The sequence below is a fragment of the Cricetulus griseus genome, chromosome 7 (assembly GCF_003668045.3).
Source record: "Cricetulus griseus strain 17A/GY chromosome 7, alternate assembly CriGri-PICRH-1.0, whole genome shotgun sequence".
In the NCBI taxonomy this organism is placed as follows: Eukaryota; Metazoa; Chordata; class Mammalia; order Rodentia; family Cricetidae; genus Cricetulus; species Cricetulus griseus.
The window spans coordinates 97,376,635-97,389,157 of NC_048600.1; the positions used below are offsets into that span (position 1 = coordinate 97,376,635).

Sequence of the window (12,523 nt, forward strand, 5' to 3'; positions counted from 1 at the left end):
TTTTTACTTTATCTTTTTGGTCTTCTTTAAAATATTTATTTTCTTTTTAATTGTGGGGTCTGTGTGTCTGTGCATATATGGGTGAGGTAAGTTGTGGGATATTTGTACACCGTGAGAACATGAATTGCTATGGTTGGTCTAATAAAAAGCTAACTGGCCAATAACTAGGCAGGAGGTATAGGTGGGACTTCTGGGCAGAGACAGAACTCTGGGAAGAAAGAGGGGCACAGTCACCAGCCAGATGGAGAGAAGCAGGAGGTGCAAGATGAAAGGTAAAAAAGCCAGGAGGCAAAAATGAAGATGAATATAAATGGGTTAATTTAAGTTATAAGAGCTAATAGAACAAGCTTAAGGCCTAACTTTCATAATCAATAAGTTTCTGTATCACTACTTGGGGTTGGCAATGGAAAAGAAAGTCCATCTACAGAGGTTTCTATGGAGTCCAGAAGAGAACATCGGTTTCCTTGGAGCTGCAGTTATAGAGTTGTGTGCTGTCCAATATCAGTATTGTTTGTTTGTTTTTAGAAACAGGTTGTGGTAGTTTGAATGAAAACTGGCCCTGTAAGTCTCAGATATCTGAATACTTAGTCTATATTTGGTGGCTGTTTGGGAAGGATTAGGAAGTATGGACTTTGTTGGGAAGAAGTGTGTCACTGGGGAAACGAGTAAGGTTTCAAAAGTCTCCTGTCACCCCCATCTCTCTGTTTCCTGTTTGTGGATAAGGATGTGAGCTCTCAGCTACTACTTCTATGCCATGCCTGCCTGCCTACAGCTATGCACCCCACCATGATGGATGGACTTCTATCCCTCTGGAACTGTAAGTCCCAAATTAACCCTTCCCTGTATAAATTGCCTTGGTCATAGTGTTTTGTTGCAGCAATCTAAAAGTAAAGTTACTTCCCAAATGGCCACCAAATGGGGATGAAGCATTCAAATGCTCCTAAGACTTGGGGCCATTCTCATGTAAACCACTACACAGTCTCACACTACATCCCTGACTAGCCTTGAACTCATGGTAACCCTCCTGTCTAAGCGCTGGGATTATAGGCATGAGCCATCACACTGTTGTCAGTTATTTTTATGTTATATGTTGTCTTAGTTAGGTTTTCTATTGCTGTGAAGAGACACCAAGATCATGGCAACTCTTGTAAAGGAAACATTTAATTGAGGGGTGGCTCTTTTACAGTTTCAGAGGTTCAGTCCATTATCATCACAATAGGGAACATAGCAGTGTACAGGCACAGGTGGTGTTGGAGCTGAGAATGCTGTATCTTGCAGGCAACAGGAAGTCAACTGAGACACTGGGTGGTATCCTCAAAGCCCACCCCTACAGTGACACAATTCCTCCAACAAGGCCACATCTCCAAATAGTACCATTCCCTATGAGACTACCACATATGTAGATACATGTTAAGCTATTTTTATATTTAAATATCTTAATAGTTTGCAAGGAACTAAAAAGCCTATAGATAATTATCAAATTCAGAAGAGAAAAAGGACAGAGATACATGGAGATAAAGAAAATGAGTTATTAGTTCCCATCAACATCTTCATTACCATTATCTCGTAAGTATGATCACTCTGATGTTTCTTGTACTCAAATCCTCGAGTGAAACACTGTGAAGAAAAAAAGTTAAATTACCAAAGCTACATTAAAAAAAAATAAAACAAAAAAACTTTCTTAGGGCTGGGAATGAAGCTTAGCTGGTAGAGTACTTGCCACACATACACAAAGTGCTGGACTCAACCCCAGCATTTGGGAGGTGGAGCTAGGAGGATCAAGTTCAAGGTCATTCTCTCTGAGCTACATAGCAAGTTCAAGGCAAGTTAGACTACATGTGACCACATCTTAGCCACCACATCTTTAAAAAATAAAATAAAAGCCAGGTTTGGTGATGCACACCTTTAATTCTAGCACTTGAGAGGCAGAGGCAGGTGAATCTCTACAAGTTGGAGGCCAACTTGGTCTTCATAGTTCCAAGAAAGTCAAGGCTATGTGGAGAGACCATCTCAAAACACCAAAAATAATAAATAAACTAAAAAAAAAGACAAAAAATGGCTTGAGGGTGCTGTACTTTTACTTTTGAAAATTTGAGACAGGATCTCATGTAGTTCAGGTTAGTCTTAATCTCCCTATGTAGTCCAAGCTGGCCTTGAATACCTGATCTTCCTGCCTCTCCACCTCCAAAGTTCTAAAGCTACAAGCATTCACTGCCACTACCAGCCTAGAATACTTCAGTCTTATGAGTTGTAGGTTTTTTTTTTTTTTTTTTTTTTTTTGAGGGGGAAGTCTTCTCTTGCTTTTGTATGCTAAAAAGAATTTTGCTATGTAGCCCAGGCTGGCTTAGTCTTCCTTCCTGCTATTCATCCTCTCAAAATGCACCCCAAGCCCAGTATATAATCTTATAATTCAAGGTGTATCACAACTTTTATCAGTCACTTTTTACATTTTAACACATCTAAAACTGGAATGCTGTGTGTGTGTGTGTGTGTGTGTGTGTGTGTGTGTGTATGATTGTGTTTGTAGGTGAACTGGCCTATGCATACCCTTATGGATGCCATCACTGGGTCTTCCTCTATGGCTTTCCCCTTTACTTCCCAAGATAGGATCTCTCACTAAACCTAGAGCTTGTTGTTTCAGCTAGTCTGGCTAACTAACAAATCCTTAGGATCCTCCTATTTCTACTCCCTTCCCACTATGGGGTTACAGGCAAATGCTACCATGCCCAGGTTTTAATGGATGCTGGCGATTCAAACTCAGGTCCTCATACTTTCACAGCAAACAATTTATCCCCTGAACCATTTCTGCCATCGCTGGAATATTTCTTATAATCAAATGTCTTAGATTACATAAGACCTGACATTCTCAACAAGCAAATTATTTAGGCTTTCTTTGGCTGAGTTTCATCTGTAAAATGCATATATTTATTTATTCATTTCAGAGCACTGTAGTGATGGATTAGGGGCTGATTCAAGTGAGGTACTCAAAATAGTAACTGGCACACTTATAGTCAGTATTACCCCTAATATAACCCACAAAATAGTTTGTTCCCTTGTCATCTATATAAAGATCACTCTAACAAACTAATAAACAGTGAGATCAAAAGGAACAACCTGTCACTTCTGATCCTTATAATCTAAATACTTTAAATTTACTCAGGAAAAGTGATAAGCATTAAGTTGAGACGTTCTACAGAACAGACAGATGGATGGTCTGTCTCCTCCATCTGCTGTTTCTGAACTTCCTGGTAAAGTTTAAGAGGGAGGACCACTTGCAGGAAGAGAGCTCAAGCAGTGTGGTCCTAAGCTACCTCAAGTTACTGCAACCACAAAACACACCAAGAGAGACACCCTCTCCTCAGGGAGTTACCTGCAAACACAGGAAGAAAGGAGGAGGCCCGCATTCAGCACACTTAATGTAAGGTTCCATGAGGTAGGAGGAGCAGCCTCTGCAAGGGGGCTTATCAGATGGATCATCTAGAACACAGAAAACAAACACAAGTTTAAAACCTTTGAATACCATTAAGTGCAAATGATGAAACTCTGCAAATGGCCGGAGACCCTGACTGTGTTGACAAACTTGTTTCACATATAAACAAAAGCACTCTCCTTCTGTTACATGGCAACGTGTTCCTTCCTCCAGTGCACCTACTGGTTCAAACATGGAGGCAGAGAGGGTGGAGGCAGAGAAACTTAACAGAACTTTTAAAGTTTTACAAAGCCCACTTTGCCACAAGGAAAAGAAAAATGGGCACATTCCCTACACAGCACACATATACAAAGCAAACCAGACAGAATGCTAACAATTGCTCCATAGGCAGCAGTGTGCAAGTAGCCACCACTGCCTGTTCTTTCAACTTCTCTGCAAGTTTTAATTATTTTGTTTGTTTGGAGCCGTTCCTGGAGGCACTCTGTGGACTAGGCTGGCCTCAAACTCACTCTACTTGCCTTTGCCTTCTGAGTGTTAGGATTAAATGCCTGGCTTCATTTTTTTTTTCTTAAGTCGGGGAAATTCCTATTGGGGATTTAAGCTTTGTGTTTAGGCTGAGACTTCTATCCAGGAAAACACAAAACATTGCAGACCTGCTCTTGTTCTGGTGAAACCAGTAGGTCTCTGAACTATAAAGGCAAAGGGCACAATATAAACTTTCCAAAGCCCTAAAACCTCAGGTATGCACGTTGCAGGTTGCCCCAAATCCTGTCTCTCTGGAGTCAGGACTACTGACTACTCTCTGTGATTACCCACAGGAATGTGGAACAAAGGCCTTAGAAGGGAGATGAGGCAGGATCTCTTATGACAGCATCTTCTTCCTTAAAGCTAAAATACCCTTCAAGGCACCATCCCTTCCTCCAAAGTCCATTTGCTTTGAAATGAAGACAGGGCGGAAAATGACAAGATAAAGAAATGTACTCCACTGCTGGGCAGTGGTAGTGCACACCTTTAATCCCAACAATTAGGGGGTAGAGGCAGGAGGATTTCTGTGAGTTCTAGGCCATCCTGGTCTGCAGATTAAGTTCCAGGACAGTCAGGGCTACACAGATAAACTTTGCCCACCCCCCCCCAAAAGTATTTCCAGAAGCTTTTCCTTTTGTTGTTTTTGAGACAGGGTCTCATGTAGCCCAGGCTGTTCTCCATCCATTATGACCTTCAACTCCTGATCTTCCTGCTTCTGCCTCCAAAGTAGAGGGATTACAGGCATTCGCCATCCACTACTTCTGGTGAAAAAATAAAATAAAAGGTGCTAGATGTCATTTTAAAAAAGTGTGTGTGTGTGTGTGTGTGTGTGTGTGTGTGTGTGTGTGTGTGTGTGTGTGTGTGTGATATGTGTGTTGCTCATGGAGGCCAGGGGTCAAGTCCCGGAGCTGGAGTTACAGACAGCTGTGGGCCACCTGATATGCTTGCTGGGAACTAAACTCCAGCCACCACAGGAGCAGAACACCTTAAGTGACAAGCCATCTCTCCAACCCCAGATGTCAATCTTTACCAAATCAGCATTTCCTGAATTCTTGCTTGTAAAATAAAATATCTACATTGCTTTGGAGGTTGTCCTAGAACTCACTCTATAGACAAGGCTGGCCTCGAACTCAGAGATCCACCTGCCTCTGCCTCCTGAGTGCTGGGATTAAAGGCGTGTACCACCAATGCCCAGCTTTTTATTTTTAAGGGACAGGCTCTACATTGTTGAGGGTGCCCCTGGACTCCTAGACCCAAGTCATTCCCAAGTCATCACCATAGAAACTCTCTTAACATTTTTGTCTTACATTTTAGTGTGTGTGTGTGTGTGTGTGTGTGTGTGTGTGTGTGTGTGTATGTATGTATGTATGTATGTACATGTGCAAGAGCATATGGAGGGCAGGAGACTTGAGAGTCAGTTCTCTTCTTCCACCATGTAACCAGGGATTGAACTCAAGTCCTCAGGCTTGAGCCATCTTGCTGACCCTTTCCTATTTTAACAGTTCACTGCATCAATTAGCTAACCTCATGGTTCTCTGCCACACCTTAGGAAAACATTTTGAAAATCTAAACAAAAAAAGGTAGGCTTTTGATGCTGTAATGACTAGGATGCACTAATAACATTTTGTAGACAGGAACTGGGATTCTAGGTCTTCTGAAGTACTCAGGATACTCCTTCCTACACAGCTGGGGGAGAGGGGGAAGCAAACCAACAAAAAGCCTTGACTGAAGTCCTTAGCAAGTTTCAATTATCTCATTAAAAATTCAACTAGAAAGCCCAGCAGCAGTGGTGCATGCCTTTAATCCCAGCACTAGGGAGGCAGAGGCAGACAGATCTGTGAGTTCCAGGCCAGCCTGGTCTACAAAGTGAGTTCCAGGACAGGACAGGCAAGGCTACACAGAGAAACCCTGTCCCAAAAACAAAAACAAATCAACTAGATAGAAAACTAAATCTCCCAATTACATGGCCTAGAACCCATTACTATTTCATATGTAAAAAAATATTTATGGTTTTGCTAGTGTTGGGAATCTGACCTGGGACGTTGTACATGCTAGTCAGACAGGCATGCAGCAGCAACCACTGGGCTATAGTCCTAGCCCCAACTAAGATATTTCTGACAGCTGGGTGGGTGGGTGGTGTGGGTGTGGGTGTAGGTGGTGGTGATCCACGCCTTTAATCCCAGCATTCAGGAGACAAGCAGGCAGATCTTTATGAGATCCACACCAGCTAGAGCTACTTAGTGAGACCCTGTCTCAAAGAAAAAATATTGACAGTTTAGACTGAATCCTCTAGTATGACAAGTATACACAAGTCAAGAGGAGGCTGTATTCTGTTTTGCTGAAACTTGACCATGGATTACTAAGACTTGCAGCATTTCTTAGTCACTAACAGCCTGAATCATCCTCAATTTCTCATGGTAAGATGCAGTGATTCAACCTCTGGGTCTCAGCAGTTGAATGCTTAAGTCATCATGTCTCTTTCTGCTTTTATGTCCTGCCCCCATCCTTCCAAACCCATTTTTTTTGAGACAAGGTTTTACTGTAACTCAGGCTGTCCCCTGAACTGGAGACAATCCTGCCCTCAGCACCCAAGTGCTGGGATTACAAACATGTGCCATCACACCTGGGTGTAATCATGCTAGTTTACTATAAATTATATTATTTCATTGCAGACTACTCCTTTTACTATGGAATCATTTTTATTCTTGAAAACATGTATCTACATATTCCATTTTCAATTAATAGACTTGAAAAATAACAAAAAATAACTGGGTTGGGCTGGAGAGATGGCTCAGAGTTTAAGAGCACTGACTGCTCGCTCTTCCAGAGGTCCTGAGTTCAATTCCCAGCAACCACATGGTGGCTCACAACCATCTATTATGAGATCTGGTGCCCTCTTCTGGTGTGCAGATATACACGGAAGCAGAATGTTGTATACATAATAAATAAAACATTTTTTAAAAAGTTTGTTTAAAAAAACTAATAACTGGGTCTAAAAGGTTGAGAACTAATCTTAACAGTGCCCAAATAATGGCCATATATGCACTTATGATATCATCATTTTACTTCTCAGTATGGCCATATATGCACTTATGATATCATCATTTTACTTCTCAGTATCTTTGATATGTACATTTTACATTTCTCCCTCTCCATGTATTTTCTTAAAACTAAAATTATTGAATGCACAAAGGACAGATCTAGGGTTTTGAAGGTTTATTTTATGATTATATTTATTTATCTACTTTGTGTATATTCCAGTGGGCAAGAAGGAATTATGTAACATGAGCATACCTGTGTTACATAACTCACAACCACCTGTAATTCCAGCTGCAGGGGCTGATATTTCTTCTAGACCTCCATGGGTATCTGCACTCATACGTATATTCCAACACACGTAATTAAAAACAATAAAATAAAAAAAAATTCTGAGGAAATAGTTTTAAAATGTGACTAAAGCAAAAAGAAAAAAAAAAACACTCTAAATGGGCTGGAGAGAAGGCTCAGTGGTTCAGAGCCTATCATGTTCTTCTGGAGGACTCAAGTTTGGTTCCCACCAAGCAACCAAACACACTGCACGGCTCACAACAGTTGCAACATCAGTGCCAGGGGATCCTGACACCTTCTGGCCTCCTCAGGCACCTGCACTCACATGTACATATTCCCACACAGATACACATGATTAAAAATTAAATAAATCTTTGGTGCTGGAGAAATGGTTCAGCAGTTAACAGCACTGACTGTTCTTGCAGAGGACCAGGGTTCAATTCCCAGCATCCATATGGCAACTCACAACCATCTGTAACTTCCTTTTTTAGCCTCTGAAGGCATCAGGCACACATGTGGTGCACAGACATACATGCAGGCAAAACATCCATACACATAAAATAAGAAAGAAAATTTATAAACAGGGCTAGAAATATGGCTCAGTGCTTAAGAGAGTTTATTGCTCTTGCAGAAGACTTAGGTTCTGTACCCAGTACCCATACATCTGTAACTCCAGTTCCAGGTGATCCCAAACCCTTTTCTGGTCTTCATGGGTCCTGTAAACACATAGTGCACATAAACTCACAGAAGTGAACACACACACACACACAAACAAACACATCTTTACAAAACAAAAACTATAAAGCTGAAAAAGCAAGTAAACTGGAAGAAAATATTTGCAAATCTAGAGAGAAAAAGTCTGAAATTGTTGTTTTTTTTTTAAATCTTCATTTTTATTTTATGTGTATGGGTGTTTTAGCTGCATGAATGTCTCTGCACCATGTACATGCAGTACCTGTGGAGACCAGAAGGTGTCAGCTCCTCTAGGACTGGAGTTGCAGACAGTTGTGAGCCCTCAGTTGTTGCTGGTGGTCAAACTTAGGACCTCTGGAAGACCAGCCAATAACCTTAACCACTGAACCATCACTCAAGCACCTGAAATTCTTTTCATTTTGTTTTTTGAGGCAGGGTTTCCCTGTGTGTAGCCTTGGAGCTTGCTCTGTGTCATCACAACATGCCTTAACAATTCTGTTTTAAAAGATGGGAGTAAACTGGGTAGTGGTGGCACATGCCTTTAATCCCAGCACTCAGGAGGCAGAGGTAGATGGATCTCTGAGTTTGAGGCCAGCCTGTTCTACAAGAGCTAGTTCCAGGACAGCCTCCAAAGCCACAGAGAAACCATGTCTTGAAGCAAAACAAAACAAAACAAAACAAGATGGGAGTAAACTTGGTAGTGGTACTTTAATCCCAGCCTTTGAGAGACAGAGGCAGGAGGACCTCTCTTGAGTTCCAGGATAGCCAACACTGTTACACAGAGAAACCCTGTCTCAAAAAACCAAAACCAAACCAAACGGTATGGATAGTTTCAGTTTATACTTGGAGCACTGTTGAACTGAAAATGTAGAAGTAGATATGTCCAAAGATTCTTCTTTTCTAAATAAATGTAGAGAAAATGCAGAAGGCCTTTAAGAAAATGCAAAGAAACAAAACCTGAAAAATACATTTCTGGTTCTTACTGGGTTACTAATGATCTACTTTGTGACTGCACTTGTGTGTGTGTCCGTGTATGCACAAGTGTGTGTAACCTAATTTTGTGATTTCTATTTCTTCAAAATCTAATGGTGGCACATGTCTGAATTCTCAGCACTTGGGAAAATAAGTAGGTCAAGGTCTTCCTTAGCTATGAAGCCAGTTCCAGGCCAGCCCAGCTACATGAGGCCCTGGGCTCAAAAATAAAAGTGTTTTAAATACAGATCAATCACACGGTGGCTGGTTCACTCAGCCTGGTTTTATTCTAAGACTTGAGGTGATAGATACATTTGTGTTATCTTCAGTAGGCAACCAAAAGGTACTGGCTGATTTTACTTTTACATGACATTAATTCTTTCAGGCATTATCAATCAACTTCAAAGGCGTTGCTTCCATGATCAACTTCTACTTTAGTTTGCTATTCATCTTCACTTGAGACTTGCTCCATGGTACTTACTGCTAAAGGAACCCAAACGGTCCATTCTCTAACTGACAGTGAGGGCTGTTATTCCTGATCTTCCTTGATAGGGAGCTTCTTCAAGACTTCAGAAGTGGCCAAAAATTAACGATCCCCTAAGAACAAACAGAAGAGCCACATGGATCAGAAAACCATTCAAAGTAGGACAGTGGTGGTCCTTTAATCCAAGCACTCGGGAAGCAGAGGCAGGTGGATATCTGTGAGTTCCAGGCCAACCTGGTCTACAGAGCTAGTTCCAGGACAGCTAGGGCTATTACACAAAGAAACCCTGTGTCGAAAAACCAAAGGAAAGAAAAGCATTCAAAGGTCTATTACAAGTAGCACCTTCAACCCTGTCATGCCAGGAGTTTATGATGCTGGGGGACCTGCTCTTCCTCTACATACCTGACTGTCCTTTGTATAAAAGGGGTCTGATGCAACAAGCTCAACCTCAAAGTTGTGAGCATTAAATGTATACTCAGCTATCTATATAGCGTAGCCTTGCTTTTGAAGCAGACTCACTATGGTAGTCCAGGCTGGCATCCAACTAGGGAGCCTGCCTTAGCTCCCCAGGTCAGGGGTCAAAGGTATGTTCCACCACAACCAGCAAATGCTGTGAATTTCTTCTTCTTCTTTTTTTTTTTGCTTTGGAGCCTATGGTGGCACTCGCTCTGGAGACCAGGCTGGCCTCACAGAGATCCACCTGCCTCTGCCTCCCAAGTGCTGGGATTAAAGGCGTGGGCCACCAACGCTCGGCTTATGAATTTCTAATAAACAATTCTTTGCTTTCTCTGCCAAGTATCCATTCCCTTAGGCTGGATTTACTTTGGTGAACTGACGGCAAATGGTGGGGTAGCCAAATCACAACACTCAGACCTCCATGTTCACAGAATTTAAAGTACATCCTTCTTACAAACTCTGCAACTTGCTGGTGTGGTGGTATATAAAAATCCCAGTAGGCAGAAGGCAACAGGTCTCTGTGAGTTCAAGACCAGCCTAGTCTACATAGTGGGATTCTGGGATGGCCATCATTACATAGTGAGACCCTGTCTCAAAAAATAAATTTTAACCTGAGTTTTATTACTGGAGACCATGAAATTCTACCCAAATCAGGTAATGGTGGTGCATTCACTTAATCCCGGGACTTGGGAGGCAGAGGCAGGCAGATCTCTTGAGTTCCAGTCCAGCCTGGTCTACAAAGAGAGATCCAGGACAGCCAGGGATGTTACACAGAGAAACCCTGTCTCGAAAAAAACCAACAAGAAACAACAAATTTGAGGCAGGTTTCCTCTGTGTAGCTCTGGCTGTCCTGTCTAGACGAGGCTGGCCATGAACTCAAAGGTCCGATTGCCTCTTCCTCCCGAGTACTGGGATTAAAGGCGTGCTCCACAACCACCCAGAAAAAAAAATGAATTTAACAAAGGAATAGTATACATCCAGGAATAAAACAGCAAGCCAACATCCATATGGCTGGAAATAAATGGTATCACTGTATGTGGAATAAATCTTGGAATCCTAACAATCTCCTGGAACAGGCCATTTTTTCCAAGGAAAGGAAGCGCTTTCTGGGGCATTGGCACCACGTTTACAGGCTGGTGAACAGCGGGGCCCTATCAATAGAAGCTTACACTGTAAAGGATGCTAGAATACTCTCTGGCAAACACTCCACGTCACAAAGCACAATGCTGCGGAAAGCAAAAATCTTTCTTCTCCTTTCTTAAAAAGCCCACGCAGTGATACTAACATCCTTGAGAATCGGGCTACATTCAGATTAATTACTAGAGGAAGGAAGGAAGGGACCGAGGGGCAGGCTCCCGGAGTTGCGGGCTTGGCGGTTGTGCAGACAGCATCCTTACAGCCGTATGGCCTTGGGCAAGTCATTGTACTAGCGCCTCGGCTCGCAGACGCTGCTCAACACTGGCTCGCCGAGACCCACGTGGGGTTCGGCGGATCAGGTGGGCCGGGGCCGCGCTCCACCGCGCAGCCGGGGACACTGAGGTGCCGCACCGCCAGCCGCTCAGGAGCGGGAGGGGGGAGGGGCTGGGGACCGGCGGGCCGCACCCGCCTCGCCCGCCGCGTGGCCCCGCCGCGGCAGCCCGCACCTCGTGACCCCGCGTGCCCTCGCTCCGCCGCCCGGCCCGCTCCTCACCTCGCCAGGTCTAGCGCCTCGGCGCCCAAGAGCCTCCCGCTGCGCGCGCCGTCCAAGTTCTCCACGTGCGCGCCCCGGCCTGCGTGCGCGGCCCCGAATCACGTGCGCGGCCCCGGACCACGCCGTTGCGAGCACGCCGCGTCTGTCCCGCCTCCACCCCGGCCACGGGCGGGCGGGTCCCGGTGGCGCTGCCCCGGGATGGGGCGAATGATGCTTTCCCGCTCGCCAGCAGGCCCTGGAGTCTGATCTGCTGTCACTTTTCCTGTCGCCACAGGAGTCCCGGTGCGGTGCTCTAAGGTGGTCCCGCCTGGTTCAATCTGGATTTTCTCATAACAATCCCACTCCAGTCCTGTTGCAAGCGAGGAAACTCAGGCTGCCCAGGCGCTGGGCCTGACGAACGCAAGCCACTCATGGATTACTCAAACTGAATGCCTTGAGGGGTGAAGAGGGTACTTTTCATTCTGATGCTTCTGGGACGTCGAAATTGCCTTCTCTGGAAAGACCCAGCCCCTCCCTGAGCTTCAGATGCTCACATGGAAGTGCAGTGATGATGTGGTGGTCCACTCTGATGTCAATCTTGAGGGCTAGGTATGTCCCAACATCTCTTATTACGACTAGTAGAGATTGTTATAAGAGCTTCCATTTGTGGAATCCTTCCTTTCTGTATGCCAGGCATTGTACAAAACATTACACCAACAACTTTCTGAGGGATGCACTGTTCCTGTTCCCATGGTCCAGCTGAGGAAATCTAGGCACTGGAATATATAACTTAGGATCACATTGCTACCAAGTGCTGGGGAAGGGATTCCAACCATGGTTGGTCTGAACTATTATGCTGTATATCTATTTAAAACTCTGTCTTACAGATTTACCCAACTTCTGTTAGAATTCAGTTATACACTGCCTGTGTGGCATCTTTATTCTTTTTTTTTTTTTTTTGGTACAA

At 43.7% G+C, this 12,523-nt stretch overlaps 1 protein-coding gene across 1 annotated transcript in view; it reads right to left on the bottom strand.

Moving 5' to 3' along the window:
• The window catches only part of Tada2a (transcriptional adaptor 2A), a 48,592-nt gene extending 36,870 nt beyond the window's left edge, over positions 1-11,722 (bottom strand). The window contains exons 1-4 of the mRNA XM_027426416.2: positions 11,578-11,722; positions 9,429-9,544; positions 3,371-3,477; positions 1,558-1,617 (exon numbers count right to left, since the gene is read on the bottom strand). Of these exons, the coding sequence (XP_027282217.1) occupies positions 1,558-1,617; positions 3,371-3,477; positions 9,429-9,453 (192 nt within the window). The 5' untranslated portion in view covers positions 9,454-9,544; positions 11,578-11,722. The remainder of the gene's footprint in view (positions 1-1,557; positions 1,618-3,370; positions 3,478-9,428; positions 9,545-11,577) is intronic.
• Positions 11,723-12,523: the final 801 nt, after the last annotated feature.